This window comes from Chinchilla lanigera, unplaced genomic scaffold, assembly GCF_000276665.1.
Source record: "Chinchilla lanigera isolate Chin_1 unplaced genomic scaffold, ChiLan1.0 scaffold00049, whole genome shotgun sequence".
In the NCBI taxonomy this organism is placed as follows: Eukaryota; Metazoa; Chordata; class Mammalia; order Rodentia; family Chinchillidae; genus Chinchilla; species Chinchilla lanigera.
In genome coordinates this window covers 13,010,867-13,034,265 of record NW_004955450.1, presented here as the reverse complement: position 1 = coordinate 13,034,265, position 23,399 = coordinate 13,010,867, and the positions used below count along the sequence as shown (strand labels likewise).

General features: G+C 39.2%; 1 protein-coding gene across 1 annotated transcript in view; it reads right to left on the bottom strand.

The window, feature by feature from the left end:
• Vps13c (vacuolar protein sorting 13 homolog C (S. cerevisiae)) overlaps positions 1 to 17,333 on the bottom strand; it is a gene marked incomplete at its 5' end in the record, with an annotated part of 161,865 nt that extends 144,532 nt beyond the window's left edge. The window contains 4 exon segments of the mRNA XM_013518933.1: positions 10,371 to 10,472; positions 12,033 to 12,128; positions 15,673 to 15,715; positions 17,290 to 17,333. Coding sequence (XP_013374387.1) covers positions 10,371 to 10,472; positions 12,033 to 12,128; positions 15,673 to 15,715; positions 17,290 to 17,333 — 285 coding nt within the window.
• Positions 17,334 to 23,399: the final 6,066 nt, after the last annotated feature.

The window sequence follows — 23,399 nt, the reverse complement described above, 5'->3', positions numbered from 1 at the left end:
ATCTGGAGAGAGAAGGCTCCACCTGACCTCAGATTCTGTCTCTTTATTTCTCAATCCTCTCAGCCTTTTCCCTTAGTAACAGCTAAAGTTGCGTGGGACCATAAACAGGGGACTGATGGGGGTGGAAAAACACTGGGTGAGAGTGCATTTCTCGTGGTGCGTGCAGTGGGGGGACAGTGCATTGTTAGCGTCAGTATTCACAACTGGTGCGCACTGTCCATCAGGTGTAAAACTTGGGGCAAAGAAGTTCACAAGGGCCTGGAAAAAAAAAAAAGCTTAAAAAGCCAACGGGATAAAGGTGTATTGATTGACCAGCTGTTATCAGGCAGACAGAGAATCACAGGTGTGTATGTATGTAGAAGTGCTTGTTGTACGCTTCGGTCCTGTATTTACCTTCCTTTTGTGGATTTTGGTTAGAGGGGCTTTACAGAGGATTTGGCTCGCAGCACTACTTTAGACTCAAGGGAGGCAGGGGAGGGGTGTAGGCCCTACCCATAGAGCTTAAACCCTCTGGCTTCCTCAATCAAGGAAGAAACCACAGGAGACAAAAAAGGGAATTTTTTGAGCTGCGCACGGCTGGCTTGGCGCGATACCACAGTGGCGCCGGCCAGTGTAGGCGGGGCCCGAGCTGTGGTCCTGGACGGACACTACTGCGCTTTCCCAGCCACCTGTGCGCCCGCGCGCCCTGCCCAGCCGCAGCCGCAGCCCGCGCCGCCAACCACAAGCCTGGGGCCGGGGCCCGGGTAGACAGGACAAGACCCCGGCGTGGCCCAGCTCTCCCGCTGACTGCGTGCACGCCTGCACCAGAAGTTTACATGGCACCGGCAGCACCTGCACTCAGAGTCCTGGCAGCAGCGCGGCCTCCAGCGGCCAAAGCGCGAGCAGCGGTCCGCATACCCAGGGCCTGGCATCTGCCAGCCGCAACAGGCAACAACGGCTGCAGCCTTCTGCCCACCTACCCAGTTCCCTGCCGGACTTCTTGGGTTCAAGCCCCAGGCGGCGCGGCCATGCCCGCGTGCCTCACCCTGTGCGCAGCTCGGATGGGACCCACAGAAGCGATAGGGGCCCAGGTCAGAGGAGGAGGAAGCCAGGAGAAGAATCTGCCAGCCCTTGTTGCAGAGGCGGCGACTTCCGCGGCCTCTGGGGAAGGGGCGCAGGCCACAGAGCCCACCCCAGGCAGCGAGGCAGTCAATAGAGCTGCTGCCAGCAGGGAAGTTCGCCCAGCCCTGGGGCGAAAAGCAAAAGCCCCAACCAGAGGCAGAAGCCCAAATGCAAAAAAAAATGAAAACAAGGTTATGATTCAACGTTCTCAAAACACTGCTCAAATCACCCCAGCCTCTCTTATCGCTCAATCGGTCATTCTTCCCTTGCCAAAAATTTTAAAAATCTATAAATAAGGTAAGGGGGTCTAAGGATTTCGGGTCTTATACGTACTGGGTTCAAAGATGGAACTGATTATTTAAGGAAAAACTCTGGGGCTGGGGATGTAGCTCAGCGGCACAGCATCTGCCTGGCAAGTGTGAGGTTGTGAGTTTGATTCCCAGTACCAGAAAAAAAACAAAACCAACAACAAAAAAAAAAAGAAAGAAAGAAAGAAAGAACGAACGAACGAACGAACGAACACTTTAAAGGGCTTTTAGACGCAGGTGTGCATGGCCTCCAGGTGTGGGTAGTATTTTTCACCCTAGCGGAAGTGCTAAGTTGCTAACCTGGAGGGACACAAAAGGCCATTCTGCATGCTTCTCACCTTATGCACTGCCCCATGTACCAATCAATCTTTGGGGTCATGACATACTGCAGGATATGGGGACATTCAGGCTTAGTCCTAACTCCTTGGTGACTCATCAGACGTTGGAGCAATGTGTCATTCCCACTCAAGGGCTTGATAAAAATGACCAGCGAAGGAAAGAGCCTCTTCCAGCCATTCCCAAATGGGACGGCTGTGGCACAGGTCACTCGCCCTCACTCAGGGGACGCCTGCGGCACCGTGCGCTGGTTTGCACACAGGCAGTAGTGGGGCACCCGGAGAACTCCAGTGGCCTTGGAGGACCCCAATTTTCGTAATAAAAAGATGCCTTTATGTTTTTCCCTCAAAGTGATTGATTTAAAAGACTTTTTTAACTATCCCTCTCCACCCTCAAGACAAAAAACATTTTGTCTTTAGTTAAAAAAAATCGTATTTCCAAAGATTTACACTAATGGAGGTATTTTAAAAGATTACTTAAAAGAACATATTTTCCAATGGAAACTTTGCCCCTTGTTGCAAGAAATATATATTTCAGTGATAACTTTGATCATTTAGAGTTACAGTCAAAAATATCCTCATTTTTAATTATACAGCTAATAAGACTGTCTTGCTTTAATTACAGTTTTCTTCTTAACATCATATAGAGGATATGCTACTGATGTAAGAAGTTTTTATAAGTCCTTACTGTTCTCTTGATTCCTATAAATGTTGACTGCCTGTTTTACTTTAAACAGTTGTTTAATTTTAGCATTATATTTAAATAATGGCAGGCCTAGTGGTGGTCTCCAAAAGGATGCAAACTATGACACCTTTTCACATTTGGGTCACCTTATCCAACAAAGATATATTATGCCCCAAACTGTTCAGATCAACCCTTCCTGATTTTCAGACTTTATTTGGTCATATTAATTGGTTTTGCCCAGCTCTTACGCTAACTACTTATGATTTAGGTCCTCTCTTTGACATTCTCAAGGGGGGCCTGGCCCTTACCTTTCTAAGAGCACTTATACCAGAGGCTAAAACTGCCTTAGATAAAGTTACTCTGGCTCTTTCTAATGCTCAGCTCTCTAGAGTTGACCTGTCTCTGCCAATGTTTTTAATTGTTTTCCCCATTCAGCATATGCCCACTAGGGGCCTTTACAATGGCTACATAGCCTACACGCTCCACATAAAGCTATGACTCCCTTTCATGATGCTGTGGCAGGAATGACTGCACGTAGGCGGATGCATGCTATTTAGCTCTTTGGTCAAGAAGTGCAAACTCACTATTCCCTTTTCTTCAGCTCAACAACAGTGGTTATGGCAATTTTCGTCCTCTTGGCAATCTCACTGGCTAACTCACTGACTGTCATTATCCTTCAGACGAATTAATTCAATTTGCTTCCGTTTTCACAGACGCATCATCTTAGGGGAGGGGAGGGGAGGTTATATGACAGCTTCCTCTTCCAGAATACAGGATACCGGTTTCTCTTCTGCACAAAAGACTAAATTACAAGCTGTCATATGGGCCTTGCAAGATTCTGTTTTGTCAGTCATTGATGTTCCAATTCCCAGTTGCCAGAGCACTCAAATTCCCAAGTGTGGCTATTCACACAGGGCCCACATTTCAGTGGACACTTCCTCCGGATTCACTTTTGCTTCTGCCTGCACTGGTGAAGCGGCTAAACACGTCACTGCTCACTGCCTGGATGTCCTTAGTACAGCATATACAAGGGCTGCTTTCCAAATGTTTCGTTAAACTTTTCATATTTCCCATACTACGGGAATTTATTATAACCCTCAAGGTCTAAAAACTGTAAAACATGCTCACCGTATGCTGAAAATTCAATTACAAAAACAAAACAGGGAATGAATCCCTTCCATCTCACTTGGTAGTACATACTATTACAATGCAATCACGTAAAGCAAAAAAGCTAATGTGGGGTCCAGGGTATGCTTATTTTTTTCCAGAGAATGCTGATCAACCTGTCTGGGTACTAGAGCATGCTGTCCAGCTGTATCAAGAACCCAAATCTGGAGAAGTTGACTCTACCTTTCAAAAAACTGGTGCACAGTCCTGTGACAGAGATGCCTTGGAGACAGCTCTACAGCTGACAGACAAGGACGGGACTAGGCCTGACCCGGGACCACCCACAGGAATTTACCCAGAATGCCCAGGGGGTGGTAACAGAAGTGGGAATCACAGGTCTGAGCAGGTGACAGAGCATATACAGCTTTTATCTCTTATCTTTATTTCTCAATCCTCTCACGTTTTTTTTTCCCCTGGAAACACCAAGAGCTGCCCAGACACAGCAGGTACGTTTTTCAAAACTCTACGTTTTCCTTAAAAGTTCAAATTTTATCACTGGCAACAAACAACGCCAGTTACTTCGTTCTGCTGAAGTGCACAACACTCCCAAATCTGAATGATGTTAATCTGTCAGTTATTTTTTCAGTTAAAAATGATTTTCCATGAAAAAGCAACCCAACTGTGGGAACACATTTTTTAGACCTGTTTTATGTACACTTGCTCTTCTGTTCCCCATGACATTACACAGACATGTGATCAAGAGTTGAAGTTTACCAAAATTAAAGTTTTCCTACTGCAAGAAGAGTTTAAGTAACTGGTATTTTATTTTATACTGAAAATGCAAGGTGGTAAAGCACACAGCAACTACCAACACAGTGTAGCGCCCTGCCTTGAACCACGCTAAGGAGCCAGCAATTTACTAACCACTGCATCGGTCCCAAAAGGGCAAATATCTGACATTTTGCCAACCCACACTATGTCTTAGCATGATGATGAAAATAGTTTTTGACTTTGAGGAACCACGGCCCCAGAATTGAGAAAAAAAGAAAACTGACACCAGCGAGGAAAGAACATATGCTCAGAAACTGAAAAGAAACAACCGTGAGGCGCACGTGAACTCCAGGTAAGCGAATGGTGGCATCATCAACAAAACTAACTACTCTCATTTCAGAATCATCAACATTCTGGACCTCAGTTTTCACCCAAGGTAATGCACCTTAAAAAACAGGAAAACCAAGTCAATCCATGTTCCTTTACAATGACCTCTGTGCTGCTTTTAACTACAGCACCCAGCAATTTTGTGAGATATCTGAATGAGCCACTGGAATTCATTTGTAGGTTAAGGGTACGTCACTCCTAGAAGGATCAGAAAACGCTGCACAGCAGATTACAGAAGCCACAGCCTACTAAACTGGCCAGAGAGCCATAACTATCTCCATGCTATCTTTTACATTAAAGTAGCAAAGACAAATTAACATAGCTAGCCAACTGAAAGGGTAGATCTGTTACAAGGGAAAATGCTTTCTAGGTAATTTCACTTAATGCTGTGAGTTTGCCATGCAAAATCTTCTTGCAATGTCATAATGGAGCTACATAATAAAGAAGTTTCTAGGTGGAGAAATAATTCTAGCACAATGCTTTTTGTTTAAAATATGAGTTACAGAGCCTGCTTGCCATTTTATCAAGCCAAACTTTAAGTGTAACATACCAAACTCCTTATAAAGTATAAAATGCAATAAATCAAATTATATTAAAATTATTACTGCATTTGATAGATTCCTTTAGGATTTACAATACGGAAGAATAGTGTTGTAAATCCTAAAGTAAACAGCCTTCAATCGCCCTGGTGAAGCTTCAAGTATCAGTGCGCTCAGCAGTCTAGAGATGCCCCCAGAATTAAGTCCAAAGTCAAACAGACCAGGGAGAGTATCAGAAGAAACGCTGAAAGGATATCTTCTATCAAAGTTCTGAATACGGTATTGCTCCTGCCTGCCCCCAAAAAATCCATTTTGTTTCTTTTTATAAGCTTGAAAACCAAGGCTACAGGACAGAGGAAGTACTTAAATGAGAAACTGTACTATTGTGCTACAAAGCTAAAGTCCCAAAGGCAGTACAAATTTCACAGTAATCAACAGATTAAACTGTGAATTTCACAAGGGCAGTGAACTGTGCCTGTTTATCCTTGAACACTGGGCACCCAGCATCATGCTTGCCACAAATAATCCAATGTTTAGTGAATGAATGAATGGCTGGAGAAGCGGGAAGAGGAAATGATGGCAAAGGGGAAAGCAGGAATTACATTTCCATATTTTTTGAAAGGATGGCACACCATCAAACGGACTCCACTAAAAGCACAAGCTCTGTAACTCTGTATAGTCGGAAATAATGAACCATGCATACCCACCGGGCTTGACGTCCTTGTAAACCAAGTTTTCCAAGCCATATATGAACTCGCCTGAGTGTGCGCCTGTGTCCACATGGCAGCGACAACCAAAACGCAAAGCATGTAAAAGACACCTTTAATTTCATACGTAAAACACACCTCAACTTGATTTCAGAAATCAGAGACCTTGTAATAGGACAACTGAAATTCAGTGACACCAAATCATCTATTTTTTAAGAAATACTTATAGTGATACCATTTTTATTCTTTCAACATACAAACTGTATTTTCATAATACTAAAATAAAAATTCTTAAAACTGTGACAATCAAATTAAACAAGGCAGGCAAATACTGATCATAGCTAATGTCTCACTGAAATACTTTACACATTTTTAAATGGAACAAAAGCATCTATTCCTTTGGTTCTTTTTGCCTGCCATTCTCAGAATAGTGATATTCAACGTTAATTTTAGAGTCGGCTGAAACGCCCTCATTTTACATTGGCAGGATCTGCTTCTTTTAAACACACTGTCTGAATCCTTAAGTCTGCTCAGTCCCTTCTTGGATTTTTAAATAAAGAAAAAGTAGAATTTAGCTTCCCACTGGCTAGATTAAAGTTCCCTATTAAGAATACAGAATCTAGAGTCTGACTAGATTCAAATTCTAGCTCTACCATTTTCTCACTGTGTCATACAGGACACATTATTCAACGTGCAGCTTCCTCAACTGTAAAACAGAAGAGTAACCAAACCTGTATCACAGGGTGGGAACTACTAAATGAATTGAGTTAACTCATATAAAGCATTTTGAAGAGTGACTGGCAAACAGTAAGCACTCAATAATGTCAGCGATCACTATCATTACCATCATTAGGGCATTCCAATTTCTTAAGATGAACCCGAATTTAGCTTTCCAACCTTACATCCAACCACACTGTATGAAACCACAACTACCCACAGGCAGTGCATACCTTCCCGCCTCCACCGTCCCTTCCCTCCAGAATGCCTTTTACCCTTCGGCACTCTCCTCATCCAGCTGAACTAACGTGACACTGTCTGCCCCGATCTCTTTGGCTGAACATGATACATTTGTTCTGAACTCCCAAAACACCCGTGCCTTTTAATCAGGACACAACACACTGTCTTGCTTCTCTTTATACAAATGTCTTTCTGTCCAAATCAAACGTAAGGCCTTTGACAAAAAGGTATAAGGATTTTCTTAAGTTTCATGTTTGTAAGAAGGTGCAGAGCAGACTGGTTCCCTGGCCTTTTTTCTCCTTTTGCTTTCTCATACTCTATTTTTGTTGCGTTGTTCTTAAGAGGTGGAGGATCAAGAGATGGGTAAAGGTAAGTGGAAAATAATTTCCATACACATGTAATGGACATGACATGTAACCAATTTACATGTAACATGAAAATATTTAAAGTATACAGAAGATCAGGCAAATAAACAAGCATTTACAATTCAAGAAGAACGACTACAGAAGGAAACGAACACAGCACACCATTTGACCTGTGCAGTGAACGTTGTCGTAGGGATGTAAACACTAACCAGAAACTGGCCAACGTTATGATATATACGTATCACAAGACAAGAGGAACAAAGTGGAAGGGAATCCAGGTTGGAAGGAGACAGGAACACATGTAAACTCCTTGACTCTACACCACAGTCCCAGCCAACGCCTTGTATTACTAAGCTGCATAACAACAGAATATTTATACTGCTAAAACTGTGATTCCCTCTCAGGAGTAGATTTGAAGAATTGCAAAATGTAGAAAAAGCAAAGTGGCGTTTTTTGCAAGTCTTTTTGACAAAGCTGGTTGATTTTTAAGTGTGTATGTATGTTACTTTGACAAAATTAACATTTTAAATACAGAATCTAAAATTTAGGAATCTTTTGATCTTACTAGGAATTTAATATCTCCTTTTATTTTTTTGATATCCTTCACTGAAGTATCAAAAAGATTATTTTTACAATGAAGCCAATTCTGTAGAAATAAAATCAAAAAAAAAATTTTTTTAATGTGAGAATGAGCAACACTCTAGCAAAACAGATTTTAAAAAAAAACATACTTTGTGGAGCAGATCAGCATAAGAATTTTTTTCATTTTTATCACCGACTGCCTCAGGCTTAATCACCTGCTATTCTCCTTACCCTCCGAGTCCTTTATACATGTGCAATGGTGCTTTCACAATTTTAGAAACTAAGAAAGCAATGGAAAAATAGTATGTCTACGAATGTATAACTAATAATAATTAATGATGGTAAAATGTAAAGCATGCGAAGGGCAGGATTTCAGTCACACGAAAAACATTACATGAAGATCTAAATCATCCACAGAAACTATAAAAAAAATTTATATTTAGTTAAGATAATTAAATGTGTTTCTTCACATGTAAGGAAAAGTAATTTCTCCTAATTCCTCAATTCATCTCTCTTCCACACATTTTTTGATAAATCTAACATACTATATTAAAGGCAGGTTTTACTTTCTCAATTTCAATTTCACCCCACCAAACCTAAATTTTATGATTCAAGAGGCCACAATGCAATTATTATAAATTATACAGACTTCATAAACCTATTTACACAAAATTGTAATTAATACAAATGTTCACCTTCTACCTATAAATCCAATCATAATGTCTCCACCAAACCCAAGCACATCAGTGTGGAGCTTTGCGTTAAAAGATTCAGGGGCTGACATTTCATAGGTGCTCCGTATAAAAAGTACGGCAAGCTACCATTTGGTAATTAAGCAGTCCGCTGCTAAACCAGTGAAACTGTACACATGCCTTTTATGCACGTCACTGGAAACACTAAAACACTTTCTAAGCAATCACAAGTTACCTCCACCCAAAAAAAGAAAAGAAAAAAAGGAGTTTGGAATTTATTCCTCGTATAATTATGTGTGAAATATATTTTATATAATTATATGTTCTATCAATATATCTGATTATGTCATTATGCCCATTGATGAATATGCAATTACATGTGTTAAAAATATATATTTAACCTATACCATCTTCCAGTATGGTAGCCTCTGTATTCTGAGTATATTAACAAATTTTTATGAAAGAATCAGAACCTCTGCATACCTACTTGTGACTAAAAGAATTAAAATCAGTGACAATGCACTTTAATAAGTGAGCTATTTTTACGTTTTTGTTTTTTTTTTTTTTTGATTGTTGTTTTTTATGGAGAGGGGGTATCATCATTACCCAGTCTGGCTGCAAACTCCTAACCTCAAACCATCCTCCCACCTCAGCCTCCCAAGTAACTAGGACTACAGACACATGCCACCATATTCAGGTGAGCAAATTATTTTTAAGACATTTTTCTACTGATTAAGTAAGGCAGCACATAAGCTGAAAAAAGAAATCTTGTTGCATCTAAACAATTTGTCATTTGTAACTTAATATGTGCTTTACCTTTTTTTGGTGGTGGTGGGGTAAGGGGAACTAAACTCAGAACCTCATGCTTGCCAGGCAGGCACTGTGCCAGTGAGCTAAATCCCCAGACCCTGCCTTATCTTTTAAGAAAAAACACCTTCCTTCATACAAGTATGTACCAAATGACAAATGCCAATAATAACATAAAAATGATGCAAAATATTAATTTTTATACCCTGACCAGCAACCGGGATAGGATTTGACTTAGGAGACAGAAACCGGATGTCTGGAGAAGCCCTTCAAATCACTGCTCTATTGACAACTGTTTTCATCTTAATCTTGTTTTTGTTGTTCAATGAACCAAAAATCACTTTAAACCAGTAAGTCATCTGAGTTATGTTTAGTTGACAATAATAAAGAAAGATGTTGAAATGCTGAACCCTGAAGAATAAAACTTTTCTAAATTTCTGACACAAGCCAAGTGTGGTGGCACACACCTGCAATCCCAGCATGAGAGAGGCTGAGGTGGGAGGATCACAATCAGGTACGAGGTCAGCCTGAAAAACTCCGTGAGATTCTGTCTCAGAAACTAAAATAATATCCTATACAACATGAAGAGAAATGGCTAGAAACTACAACTATAGCAGCATGTCCTTCTAAGCATGATTTCATGATAGTAATATGTTCAACCTCATTGTGTTACAAATATGCAGATAAAAATGCACACAAAAAATCTCTTAACATTTGGCCAAGACAAACAGGCCTGTGGGAACTTACAGAATTTGAAAGTTTCCAGAGGTAGCACAGTGAAAACATTTAACCAAAGTGGGAAAGTCAAACCCGCAGTGAGCTAAAACAATGACAGAAAAAGGCAACCTGACCTCCATGTGAGGCATTAAAATATTCACACCAGCATTCTGAGATAGGACTTTAAAAGATCTCTCCGTGGAACTGCAGTTTAAAAAGGCCTATGAAAGTATCCTCTTTAATTTAGAGAACATTAAATATATCTGAAGACACAGGACATTTGAATGATCTAAAACATAAGCTCACTTACCCTTCTCTGCTGCTTTTTGAAGGGCTTCTTCAATTCGGGAAAGCTCCTTCTGTTTAACATCATGCAAGGATTTTTCTTCTTTCTCAGCATCATACTGAATACCTGAAAACATGCAGTTATCACACGAAAGAAACGGAACCAGTAAGCGTGAAAAGCTCAGTACAACATGTGTATGTATAACATATTTTTTAAATTCAAAACCACTTCTGCATTCTTTAGCTCCTCCAGATATTTAAATATAAGTGACTTCCACTGATTTATTAAACATAATCAAGAAACAAAGCGGGGAGAACTACAAAGAGAAACAAAGATGAAACAAGGAAAGGAGGAAGAAGGTTGTGCAGATACACAAAAACAGGAACGGAAGGCAGACACAAACGCCTGAGCAGACTGGCGACGACACCACTTCATACTGGGAAGTATTTTCAGTAACTGCAAAAATGACTTAAATCTAACACCACCTGACATCAATGTACATGGGTAAAAAGGCTTTCAAAATTAATTCAGGAATATGTATCAACAATCACAAAAATATATCCCCTTTTTATCCAGTAAATCTCAGTTCTGATGATGTATCTTAAGAAAATAACATAAAAGAACACATGAAAAGATTTGTAAAGAAGGGTATCTATTATTTTTAAGACATTTTTTAAGACATTTATTTTTAAGACATCTTAAGAAAATAACATAAAAGAACATATGAAGGGTATCTATTACTTTTAAGCCATTTTTCTACTGATTCAGTAAAGCAGCACATAAGCTGAAAAAAGAAATCTTGTTGCATTCACTATAATGGCAATAAAACAGTAGGCAGGCCACAAAGGAACACAGTATGGCCTTTCAAAATTGTCACTATTACTAGAAAAACTATGAAACAAAAATTTCATATATCAAGCAAGAAAGACAGGTCAATGCTGCATATATAACAGGATAACTTATACTTGAAGGGCTATAATGTATATGGTAAAAATTTATAAGCAAAATACAAAACTGAAAATTGTATTTGTACTATGCTTGGAAAAAGAATTTTTTTTTTTTTTTGGTACCAGGACTCAAACTCAGGACCTTGCACTTGCCAGGTAGGCACTGTGCCACTGAGCTGGCCCCAGCCCCTATGCCTGGAAAATTATTGCAAGTAATTTTTCCCTAAAACATCCAAATTTTTCTTATCACACTGTCCAAGTGAAAAAAAAAAACAAAAAAAAAAACTAAAGGTATTATTTAAACTACAGTATTTCAAAAAACATTCACTAAAATTAAAATAATATAATTTCCTTAAAAATTTACCTCAGTTGACACAAATTTTTGAAAGAACATTCACTTAAAATCAGAAGCAATGAAACAAGATAAAAAAATAAATTTTCCTATCTTGAAATCAATACAAACACAACGGTACACTTTTAACAGTTTATTTCATTTCATTCCCTAATAATGTATATGCCTAATGCACCTCAACAGAAAGCTTAGATGCAAAATAATTACTCATAGAGAATAAATTTGAAACACTGTATTTATTGTTTATAATAATGAGATATTTTATATACAATGTAGCTATGTATGTGTATATGTTTGTATCTTACTAAATACGTTAGATACTTAACCCAGGCAACAATTTAATATCACTATGATGTTACCAAATTAGTATAACTTAAAGTAACATACTTGCTCCAGGGACAACAAGCAGGTATAATCCCTCTAGAGTCGCAACAACTGCTTCTCCGTAAAGGTTTTTCCAAGGAATCTTCAAAGCTAATTTACCTAAAGAAACATAATTTCAATCTTAAACCCTACTTCACTGCTCAATAGGAGAAAAACTTCTTTCTTTTCATTAAAAGGATCATCAAAATGCATACAGTAATATGGCATACATACTCAATGCATACGGTAAATACATCACTCAGAAAAAATCCCATCACCAGAATTTAAAAGTTGTTTTCCATATAATTACGAGTAGAAATAAACATTCTCATTATGCTCTATATTTGTCAAACTTGTTGATAAATCTTACTGAATATTCTAAAACAGTAAGAGAAATGAAGCAGCTATTACTTCAATTTTTAATAGAGGAAACTCTGTCTTAGAGAGGTTAAATTGTCTTCAATCCACACAGCCCATCAATGAGCACCCAGAACTCCGCAGATGGGCCCATGCTCGTCCACCCGCACCAACTAAATCTCCACGGGACAAGTGTAAAACAGTATCTGTGCAAGAGCCCAGGAACTGAAGCAGCAACACAGGGAGGAGTCCCAAGGGACAGAACTGCCACAATGAGAAGAGGCCAGCTCGAAAGACAAGATAAACGCTTTACGAATAGTGTTACGATATGTTAATAGTGGCACTCAACCCAGACCAGTTTTATTCCTAACTTGTGTTGTAGGCCACTCGGAAGCAGAATACCTGTTCTCTGTTAGACACAATGTTATTAATGTCAGGTCCTTCGAGAGGAGACCACAAAAACTTTCACTCACAATGCAGGTGAACTATGGCCGTAACATTATTAATCCCCTGGGATTCCACAGGGGAAAGGTATCCAGGGCAAGAGGAAGAAAGCTAAAGTCTGAAATGGACAGAATCTGCTTTGGGTATTTGCTCTCATCTCCTCCTTCATCCTTTTCCCATCTCTGGTATCCATCTGCCCAGGTCTCCAGGCAGCTAATGGCCCCCTCTCCCCTGAACAGTATTAACAGCAATTCTGCTCAGGTCTTTCCTACCCCTGATGTTTCCCATGTTCCAAAAATAAAACACCTTCCTTCTTCACAATTTTTTTAAAAATAATGATATTGTAAAATCTGTAGTTCTCTCAGTGTTACTGATCAAGACTTTCAGGAGAAAAGAATCTTTCAACTCACACTAAACCACAGTACAAGAATCAATGGCATTTGTAACTGAAGGTGTCCAAAGCTCAAAGAACTGAAAAAGAGCATAATAACCTTAAGAGGGAATAAAACACTATCTGTAAGGGAGGCTAACCTGCTCACCTAAGGAGCTCCACGGGCAAGCCAACATTCCCTGAGAATCTAATCCTGGCGTTAAAATGCTCAACTTATTTCTCCATTTCTCTCCAGCTTTAAACATGCTGAGTTTCTAAATGGCTGTGAGGTCGGGGGATCTGGTGGTAATACCGTTATGCTTCTAGGTCACTTTCTATCATACTTTTTTACAGTGAGTGTCAGATATATATATAGACAGGCATACATATAGATACAGATATATACTACTACTATATGAATACTACTGTGTGAAATAATACTGTATATATCTATGAAACACTACTTGCAGTTATCTCATACTCTTGTAACAAAATGTACTTGACTGCCTTCCTAGTGTAAGACTGTCAGACTGGGACATGTCCCTCTGCCATACCAAAAAAGGACTGCTTGTCCTCTAAACCTTTTCTTCTCTCTGTTTGTCCTAACTCATTAGCTCTCATCACTCAAGAAGGTCCTGGAATTCAGTTAGTTATATTATCCCTCCTTTCACAGATAAGAACTTTTTTCTAATTTAAGTACAGGGTAACCCAGGTTCACTCACATATATGATTAGCTCTTAGACAGTCAAATCATCTTTGAGTTTACTTAGCTACACTGACTCTACAGGTTAGGTGCAGTATTTTCACCTGAGTAGAAATGTAGTAACTTATATAAATGCTCCATAAATCAAGAAAAAGAATAAAAATAAAATATGCTTTATATCCTAATATGTAATGGTCCTCTAAATACTCAATGAATAATCCTGGAAAAGGTATTAAGTCCTCATGACACTTTAAAATCAAACAGAACAAATTGTGAACCATTGGAAAACTTCCTCCAAAATACAAATCTATTCAAGTGTAAGAACACTTGAATGACATAAAGTTTCTTTAGTCAACTATAACTCATCCACTATATTAGAAACGCAATTTCAACTTCTGTCCCAATTTTAGATCTCCGTAACTTCCTTGAAGGCAGATACCATATTCACCCTGGCCTCTCCCACAACTGATTAGTTTTAGATACAGCACACGCATTTAAATACGTCAAAGGTAAAAGGATAAGTACATGGCTCTAACTTCTACACGCTGGATTTCAATCAAGCATGCAGAGTCCAACAACACCTCTTGAGTATTGCTAAAGACCACAACAATAGTCAGCACTACTTAACATACAAACAAAAAAGGTGTCACATGTCCTCAAGACGCTTGCAAAATAAGGGAGTATCTCTTATTTCCAATGACAAAAACACGAAAATGTTCCTTTGTATTAATAGGACAGAAAAGTGATAAAATGGGCCCACCAGGTAAGTAATTGCAAAGGCACTGGAGCAGTGAAGGACAAAGCCCTCTTACACTGTGAATACTGAATGAGGAGGAGAAGCAATGTGATACACTCCTGGGATACAGAAGGATTCAGCAAGGCTGGGCATGGAGGCACACCCCTCTAATCTCAGCACTAGGGAAGCTGAGGCAGGAGAATTGTTGCAAGTTCAAGGCTAGCCTAGGCTACACAGTGAGTTCAAGGCCAGCCGGAAAAGCATAGCGGGACTCTGTCTCAAAAAGAAGGATATGGCACAAGTAAAAATTCCACAGCATGAGTAAGGCACCCATGGGTAGGTAGGTAGATAGACAGTTAGATATCTTAGGCAATGTGGATTAGTTGGGAGAACTTTGTAGATTAAATTTCCTACTGAAAATTTTCTTAAGCAAAGACATATGCTTAGTTGTATATGGTCTTAGTGTAAGAATTTAGCCACAAAGAAAAAGACTTTTTACTTACCAAAACGTATCATCCATACCACATTGCTGCATAATACAGCAAGTGAAAATGGTTGAACAAAACATGAGGGAAATAAGCTACATTTAAAGTTTATTTAATGGAGGGGCTGGGGATTTAGCTCAGCAGCAAAAGTGCCTGCCTGGCAAGCACAAGGTCGTGAGTTCGGTTCCCGGTACCAGAGAAAAAAAAAAAAAAAACAAATAAAGTTTATTTAATGGAGTTTGCAAATTATACTACTTTCACATATAAAAACATACAAAATGTGGGTGTCTGTTACCAAGCTGACGATGTATTTTGTACAGTGGAACCAATCCTGAAGAACATGAATGCAGGTTAAATGTCCCTTCATCTTAGTAATTTTCTACCCGTTAGCCAAAACATTCAGGTAGATATTATATATTATATATATTAAGTTCGGAACTCTACAAGCTGTAATGTAAGCCAAAAATTTCTCACACTTTTAGTCAAGCTGAAAAAGATTTCTTAGATTAAGTAACAGAAAAAAATAAAAAACAGAAAGGAATAATTCATATGAAAAATTAAGTACTTACCAATTTGCCCAGCCTTGACTTTAAAAGGAACGTCCAATCCACTCTTCAGGAAAAAGAAATTAAAAGACATCGTACATTATTAAGCCCCCAAAAGTTACTCCACTGTGATGTAAATACAGAAATACAGATAATAGCCCCACATAAAGAACAGATTTTCTATACTGGAGTAATTCAGAAAAGGACTTATGGTTTAAAAGGGGGTGAGGGTAGAGATACAGCTCAGTGGCACAGCACCTGCCTGTCAAGCGCAAGGTCCTGAGTTCAATTCCTAGTACTAAAAAAAACCCTTACTAAACTTTGACAATGCACAAAACATTCACAAGGAAAACTATTAACAAGAAAAATTTAAAGAGCTTGTAGTTTAAAAAATCTAGGTGAATAAACTGGTTGTTTTAATAAATCAAATCAAACATAATTCCATTAACTTAAACAGAGGGACACAGTTTCTGTGAAATGCCAGAACAAGAGAAGGAACAGCACCTCACATACAGCAGCTGAAAACAGTAACTGGGCAATTTTCTCCTAATATTTAGTAAATGAATAAATCAATTTTAAAAGAAAAGGTAGATTCTTCAAATTAGGCTAAGAGTTTAATTTGTTTTCTAAGTATGTTAAATATCTAACCAATCCTTGTAGCCTGCCTGGCAAGCGCAAGGTCGAGAGTTCGATTCCCGGTACAGGAAAAAAAAAAAAAAAAAACCTAACCAATCCTTGTAATTCTACTTATATTCTTATAAAATATTGTCATAAACTGAGAAAAATAAGCTTTATTCCAATCTGTACCAATAGAACAAAAAGTACTAAATTTTTGGATAAAATTTAAAAGTTGTTACATACCTTACAAACACAGGAAAAATGATTTAAGTACTTTGGTTTTTTTTGTTTTGTTTTTTTTTCCTGGTACCAGGGATCGAACTCAGGACCTTGCACTTGCTAGGCAGGCGCTTATGCCACTGAGCTATATCCCCAGCCCCCGATTTAAGTACTTTGAAGACCTACAGTTTTCCGGCTCACTTTTCATCTTATTCAAGCCAAAAACACACAGACACTTTATTGCTATAAATTAATTCTACTTTAAAGATGATTAAACTGATGCAGGAAGACATCATAAATTAAATATTAGGAATCTGGAAATTGGAGGAATAAACCTTAAGCAACTTCATAAATGCAAATTTAACCCAACAAGACAAACAGAAGTCAAACAGGGGTAGGAGAATTGTTTGCTCCACGGTAGATGACATAAATGACTTTCTGGAGCCAGTGTAAAAAAAAAAAATCCTTTTTATTTCTTATTATTACCATATGATAAGGCTAGACTACAACTATTAGATAGTTGTAAAAAATCAAGCCCTTATTTTGCTGAAAAATGTGTAAAGATAATTCTGAAGAAAAATATTTCTGTAAGAAAAATGTAGATTACAAAGCAACTTCCATTTTCCAAAACATACTATCTTGATCATTAGGGGATATTTTCTTCTTTATTTTTTAACTGAGGTTCCCAATGGAAAATCATTAAGTCGTTAAATAAAGTGATTCAATCACTTTATCTGGTACCTGGTACCAGATGCCCAGGAACCAAATTAACTGAGTCATTAGCATAGTTTAAAAAAGACTTACCAGAGCATTTTCTTTTATCTGTAGATTATCTAAAGCTACATTGCCTTTAAAGAGAAAGGAGAAAAAAATGACATTAATACAACAACTATTATAACCTATCATAATGCAGACCAAACCCTAATACAATGTTAAAAGCTAAAAACACGGGGCACACGCTCTACCTAAAAACAGCTGTCAGTAATGAGGCATCTACATTACAGAGCAGAAAAAAAGTAGAAAAACGTAAGAAAATATGCACAGAATATTTTTTAAAAGATTAACAAATGCCCAGATGACCCAACTTCAAAAGCATACTATACACAATGATGTATGCATAGCGCAGATAAACCAAAAGACAATATACCATAAAGCTCACTTCTCTATAATACATTTTCCAGGTATATGTAGTTTTCAAATTTTCTAAAATAAGCTGTTGAAAACCATTACAAAACAAAAGAAGGAGGTAAGAAACATCACACATGGGCAGAAAATACTGCAGTTTTACAATAGAATGGAAAGGAAAGAACATAGGCAACAGGTCAGCACCTATAATACCATGGAGAAATTGAAACTTAAAGTAAGGCAGGAACTTCAGAGTCAAAGGCCCAGACCCACAGCAGAGTGACTTCGGAGTCAGAACTGACAGGCTGTCATCAATGCACAATTCTGGACTGAAAAAGCAGCCGCAAAAGCCTGGCATGTGCATGGCAGTGGGGGAAAAATCCTTAAATCATAGTAAACACAACTAGGAATTCTATTCAAACCAACAGAAGGGATGTGCATAGCACCAGCACGTAACTGAGGCCACGCAAACTACAGTAATATCTGAGGTGCACGTGGAGACTCTCACACTGCCCACAAGGTCCACCCAGAGTCAAGCACCACCAGCAGTGCTAGCAAGGCATCCGCATTAGAGATGAAGTATTTGTAACAACTGCTAAGGCACTAACATAACAGGCGTTAAAAAAAAATGCCCTTACAGAATGAAGGTTGTTTCTACCGCAGTACATTTTGGCTCTTTGACGAAGTAGCAGGTGGCACTGAGGTTGTGAAACACTGAAACAGCACCATACGCCTAACAAAGTTGAACACGTATATTTAGAAAGACCAGTAGAGTTCATAAGAGATTATAACTGGGGTAGGATTAAGGATGGTTTTTTTATTATTGTTTTTCAGTACTTTCTACTTGGATAATCAGATATTTTATCAACTTACCATACAAATTTAAGGGAAATGGGGAAATAAAAATAAATCCTAATGTCAATATGACTTTTATGTCATTTCCTCCTGTATCTTCTATGCTACCTGCAGACATTAAAAACAACAGAAATATCTATCTCTGCTATCCAGAATCTAACAAATGCGTACTTCCACTGTGAATGTTATTTAACAAACTGTAACTATAACAACATCATTCTGTATGTTATTTGCACTAGAGGAGGAGCCATGAGCCCTAACACAAAGAGAAGGGAGCAGTCACAGCAGCTTGCAGATTAGCAGGGCCAGGTAAACGGGTGAAAGGACTTGCACGACTGGAAGCAGCAGCTGTGGTCACCGCCTCAGGAGACCCTAGGAGTCTCCTCAGCAGACCATAAAGGCTGCGCGTCAGCACACAGCCCTGGAGTTACACACAAAATTTCAAAGCCAAGCTTGGAGACTTTAAATAGCAACCTAAAAGGATAAATCTTCAATCCAAATTCATCTAATAACCTTCACTCACAAACGTGAAGACAGAAACGGAACTAAATCCATTAAAACTGGCAAAAGGCACCAAGCACTAGAGTCATCTTAAAAAAAAAAAAAGTGCCTGCTAAATTACAGAAAAACAACTAAATTAGTCTATTTGTGAAAAAAACTCAAATGGCAATGGGATAATATGGAACAAGCCCACTTAAGTATAAGAATAGCTTTTAAAATACATAATGATCTACAAAATAAATACAGAAATTATAATGCTGATGTTAAATACCTCCAACCTGAAATTACCGCCCCAAACTTTCACCGAAGTTTATGCTGTACCTTCTTCATGATATTTAACCCTTTATATAAACCCCCAACCTAACCATGAACTCCTGACTTTCCGCAGAGTAGGAACTCCACAAATACCGAGGTCATCAATTTAGAACACATACCATTCTGGGGTAGAAAAAACTCCAGTACAGACATAAACTTTTATTTTTAGAAAATACTTTCAGATCTACAACATCACTGGATCCTCGCAGCCCTGTAGGCAGAAGGACACACTAAGAAAGTATACAGATATTCCAAGGTTTAATGGGAGGTTAAAGGACTGGCCTAAAAATACCAGAGCAACCTGTAAGTGGCAGAGCCAACATTCACATCTTACACACTCAGTGCAGGGTTCAGGGCACCACTCTTCACCGCAGCAGAGCGAAAGCGGTGCAAGGTTTTAATTCAGAAGGTAAATCTACTTCCTTTGAGGGGGAAAAGAAAATGCTACACAAGACCAGACTCAGTATTAAGAAGCCTGTGTACTTGTGGGCCCTGCTTTCATTCTGTGTTTTAGGAGATATGGAACAAATCCAAAACAAAAAGGGTAATTAAAATTAGTACAGCAGGGCGAGAGGACAGGCCGCACACAGCCAAGGGATATTGTTAGCAGCAGCACAGAAGGAAGGACAAGGGTGCTGGAAAAACACACACGCAGGAAAAGGCAGGAAGAAAGGCTTGCATCTTTAAAAATCTACTTTTTTTCTCAAAAAAAGACCGAAATTCCCAAGCTATGCTTTAGAACCACCCCAGACCATACAGATCTTTAAATCTAATCCTCCCTCATTATTTATACACGAAGAAAATAAAGTATAAGGACATGAGGAGGTTGATCCAAGGTTACCCAGTATTTTTACGGTAGCATTAAGAATAGAAACGATGTCTCCTGACTCCTTGGTCAACGTTCATATAAAAGGAGATATTCGTCAAAAACTGTGATTAAAAACCAAAGCAACCACTGTCCAAAAACATCATACCCTAATCCAAGAAACTAATGTTTCATAAAGTAAAAACGGTGGAAAAAAGAACACACAGTGCGACATACTTGTTTTTTAAGATTTCTTTTATGCACCTGTGACATAAGCATTCTCTACTGGTTTGAAAGTATAATAAAACGGGTAAAGTATGTAAAAGTAGGTATCAAATTACTTTAACGACATGTTTCAGGAAACATAAAGAAAATATTGTAGCAATTCATGAACAAATTTCAAATGAGCCTAGCTACTGACTCCTCATTAACCAATGGACACTGCTTTTGACAGTTCACAGAGACTGCTGCGAGCAGCAAGGGAAGAGCAGAGAAAAGCTTCCACGGAAAGGGAAGTTTCCGCAAAGAAAGTCAAAAGCTGCACAGTACTCCCCTGAACTTTCTCCCTTCCCAGGCGCGGCAGGGATCTTATGACAGTGAGTAGCACTCTCACTTCCTAGCAGGATGGTCACAAAGGACTGACTCATTTTGTAATTACTAATGCTACTTAAGCAAGTGAAAAGGTGTTTCCACTTTAAGCCTTTAAGCACTGCTTTAACTGACACTGTATATTACACTCCAGCAAGAACTTTCTGTGGTTTATTTTATACACTACAGGATGAATGCATGGGAAACTAGTCCCTCAGTTACACCAGGTATTGGCCTGGAGGAACGGACTTTTCAACAGGCTTAAAAACATCTGGGTACTGAGACTTTAAAAAAAACATTGAGGGAAGGAAAAAAAATCTTATTTTACTTTCATTCCCACATTGCCCCACAGCTCCCTGTTAAGACAATGCAGCGTAATAGACTGGATTTGCAGTTCTCAGCGCAGCTCCCCAGCAGGGAGCAAGAACACGGGACAGCAGCGGCCTTGTCTGCGCACTTCTCGCCACGCAGCAGAGGCAGCCGCAGTGCTGCTCACCCAGGAGGGGCTCAGGCTGCCCCAGGTCTGTTCCAATGAGGGAAGACAAGGCCTGGCCCAACTCTCTGATTTACAGGTAGGACACAAATGGCCACTGCTGAGTGACACAGTTAGAGTCAGAACCTGGGGTCCCTCACTCCTGGTGCTGCTTCAAGTGCTTTCTCCTTCCCAGTGCGGCTCTGCTCCAACACAGCAGGCAGCATCCCTAACGCAAAATCCAGAACGCTGCAAAATCCCAAAGCTTCGCAATGCTGACTATTGCCACGTGAAGCATCACAGTCAAAACATGTTACACTAAAAATCTGTACACAGTGACACTCAGGCTATGTGTGTACGATGTATAAGGGATATGTAAAATATAAATGAGTATTCTTTAGACTTGGATTCCACCCCCAAAAAAATCCAAACTCCGAAAGAGTTCTGGCCCCAAGGATTTCAAAAAAAGGAACACTCGGCGGCAGCGGCGGCAAAGCCCGGCACATGCGTCAGGTTCCCCACCACGGCTGTGTGTGCACTGACAAGCAGCAGGGGTCGGTGAAGGACAGAACAATAACACCGAAGTGCAGCCTGTGCCCAGAGCTGAGTGCGCCCTCCTCGCTCCCGTTTCTGGCCACCTGTGCTGTCCCCTCCAACCCACATTTCACGCGCACCTGTGTATTCCACTCAGCTGATCCAAGCTGGGAACCAAAGGTCTCACTAGAGGATGTTCCTGCTCCTCCGCACTAAATCACCGTGAAAATCAAATTGGCAGAGACCGGGACCCACGTTGCAAAAGACCCGGGTTTCAACATACTTTCCGAGTACATGCCACCCATAAAACAATTACGGCCTGGAAGCACCCCAGATTGCTCAGGGCTGTGCAATTTATCTGGTGGTGCCAGGTTGCAGGGAACAAAAACCTAGAAAATCCTATCTGCACCGGCAGCACATGTCCACCAGGCACTCCTCGGAAGCTTCGCAAATCTGAATTACACACGAGCGGGCAGAAGTGTAAATGCAAATGCAGTTAGACTTTTTAAGAAATTTGTTTGGAAAATGAGAAGTGTTTAAATATCTGTTAGCTCTACCTTCTACCAGAGGTCTGAATTTAAAAGAAACATGAAAATAAATAAAACAATATAAGCTACTTTCCGTCACTCAGCCAGGCTTCTTATCACTATTCCTGTCAGTACTAACAATCACAAAAGACTTTCATGTCATTTATGGACCACACCCACTTTATGGATTAGGAAACTGAGAATTAAGAGAATTAAAATGTATTGCGCCCAGGGTCCTACAACTAGTAAATAATTAAGGCCCCATTTTTCCACAACAGCAATTTTTAAAAGGGTATTCTGTCTAAATCCATTTAAAAATACATGAGAATTGCCTGATATTAATAAAAACTTTAGGATAAAACCCAAAGGAAAAATAGTAAATTCAGTTATTTGTTGGGTTTTGTTTGCAGGGGCTGCTTCTGTAATTCAAAAGCAATACCCACAGCACACATTGTGATTCTTGACATTCCAGTAATTCTCCCAACCCTTTTATTATTACTTATTAAAATTTAAATTTACCTGTTTTTATTTATTAAATTTTTTATTTATTATGGATTTCACTGAGTGCCTATATATGAAAAAATTCATATACAACACAACCCTCTTTAAATCATGCAAACACAGTATTCTGAATCTTCAAACGACTTCCTGAGATCCACAAATTATGCAACATGATAACTTTCAGTCCCTTTCTTTAAAAGACATCTGTCGCTCTCCACTTTAAATCCTCTTCCAACTCCTTCCTAAAATGTGCACCACCCTGTACATCTCCTATACATGCAGGAGACAACTTTAGTATTCTCTTTAGACCACGGTTTCTCAACTAACACTTGAGGGTGTATACTTCTTAATGGCAGAACACTACCAAGTATCTCCCCTAGGGACCAAAGTCACTTGCTCACTGAAAAAACTGCCTTAAACTAGTCAAATACTACCATTAAGAAGTAGCAACATAGCTATTTCCAAACAATTATAAGATCATGTATGCGAATTCCTCCCTACTGGAAGACTTGCAAACTCAACAAGAAAAAAACTGAAAAACCCAATGCTGTGAACATGTAAACCTAATTTGCTAACGCAAATAGTTTTCCATTGGACCATACAAAATTTTCAATCTTTGCAACATGGCAATACCACAATGTCGTAAATACCAGCTACTTCATTAAGCTAATATTCCCATTTGTGTATTCCA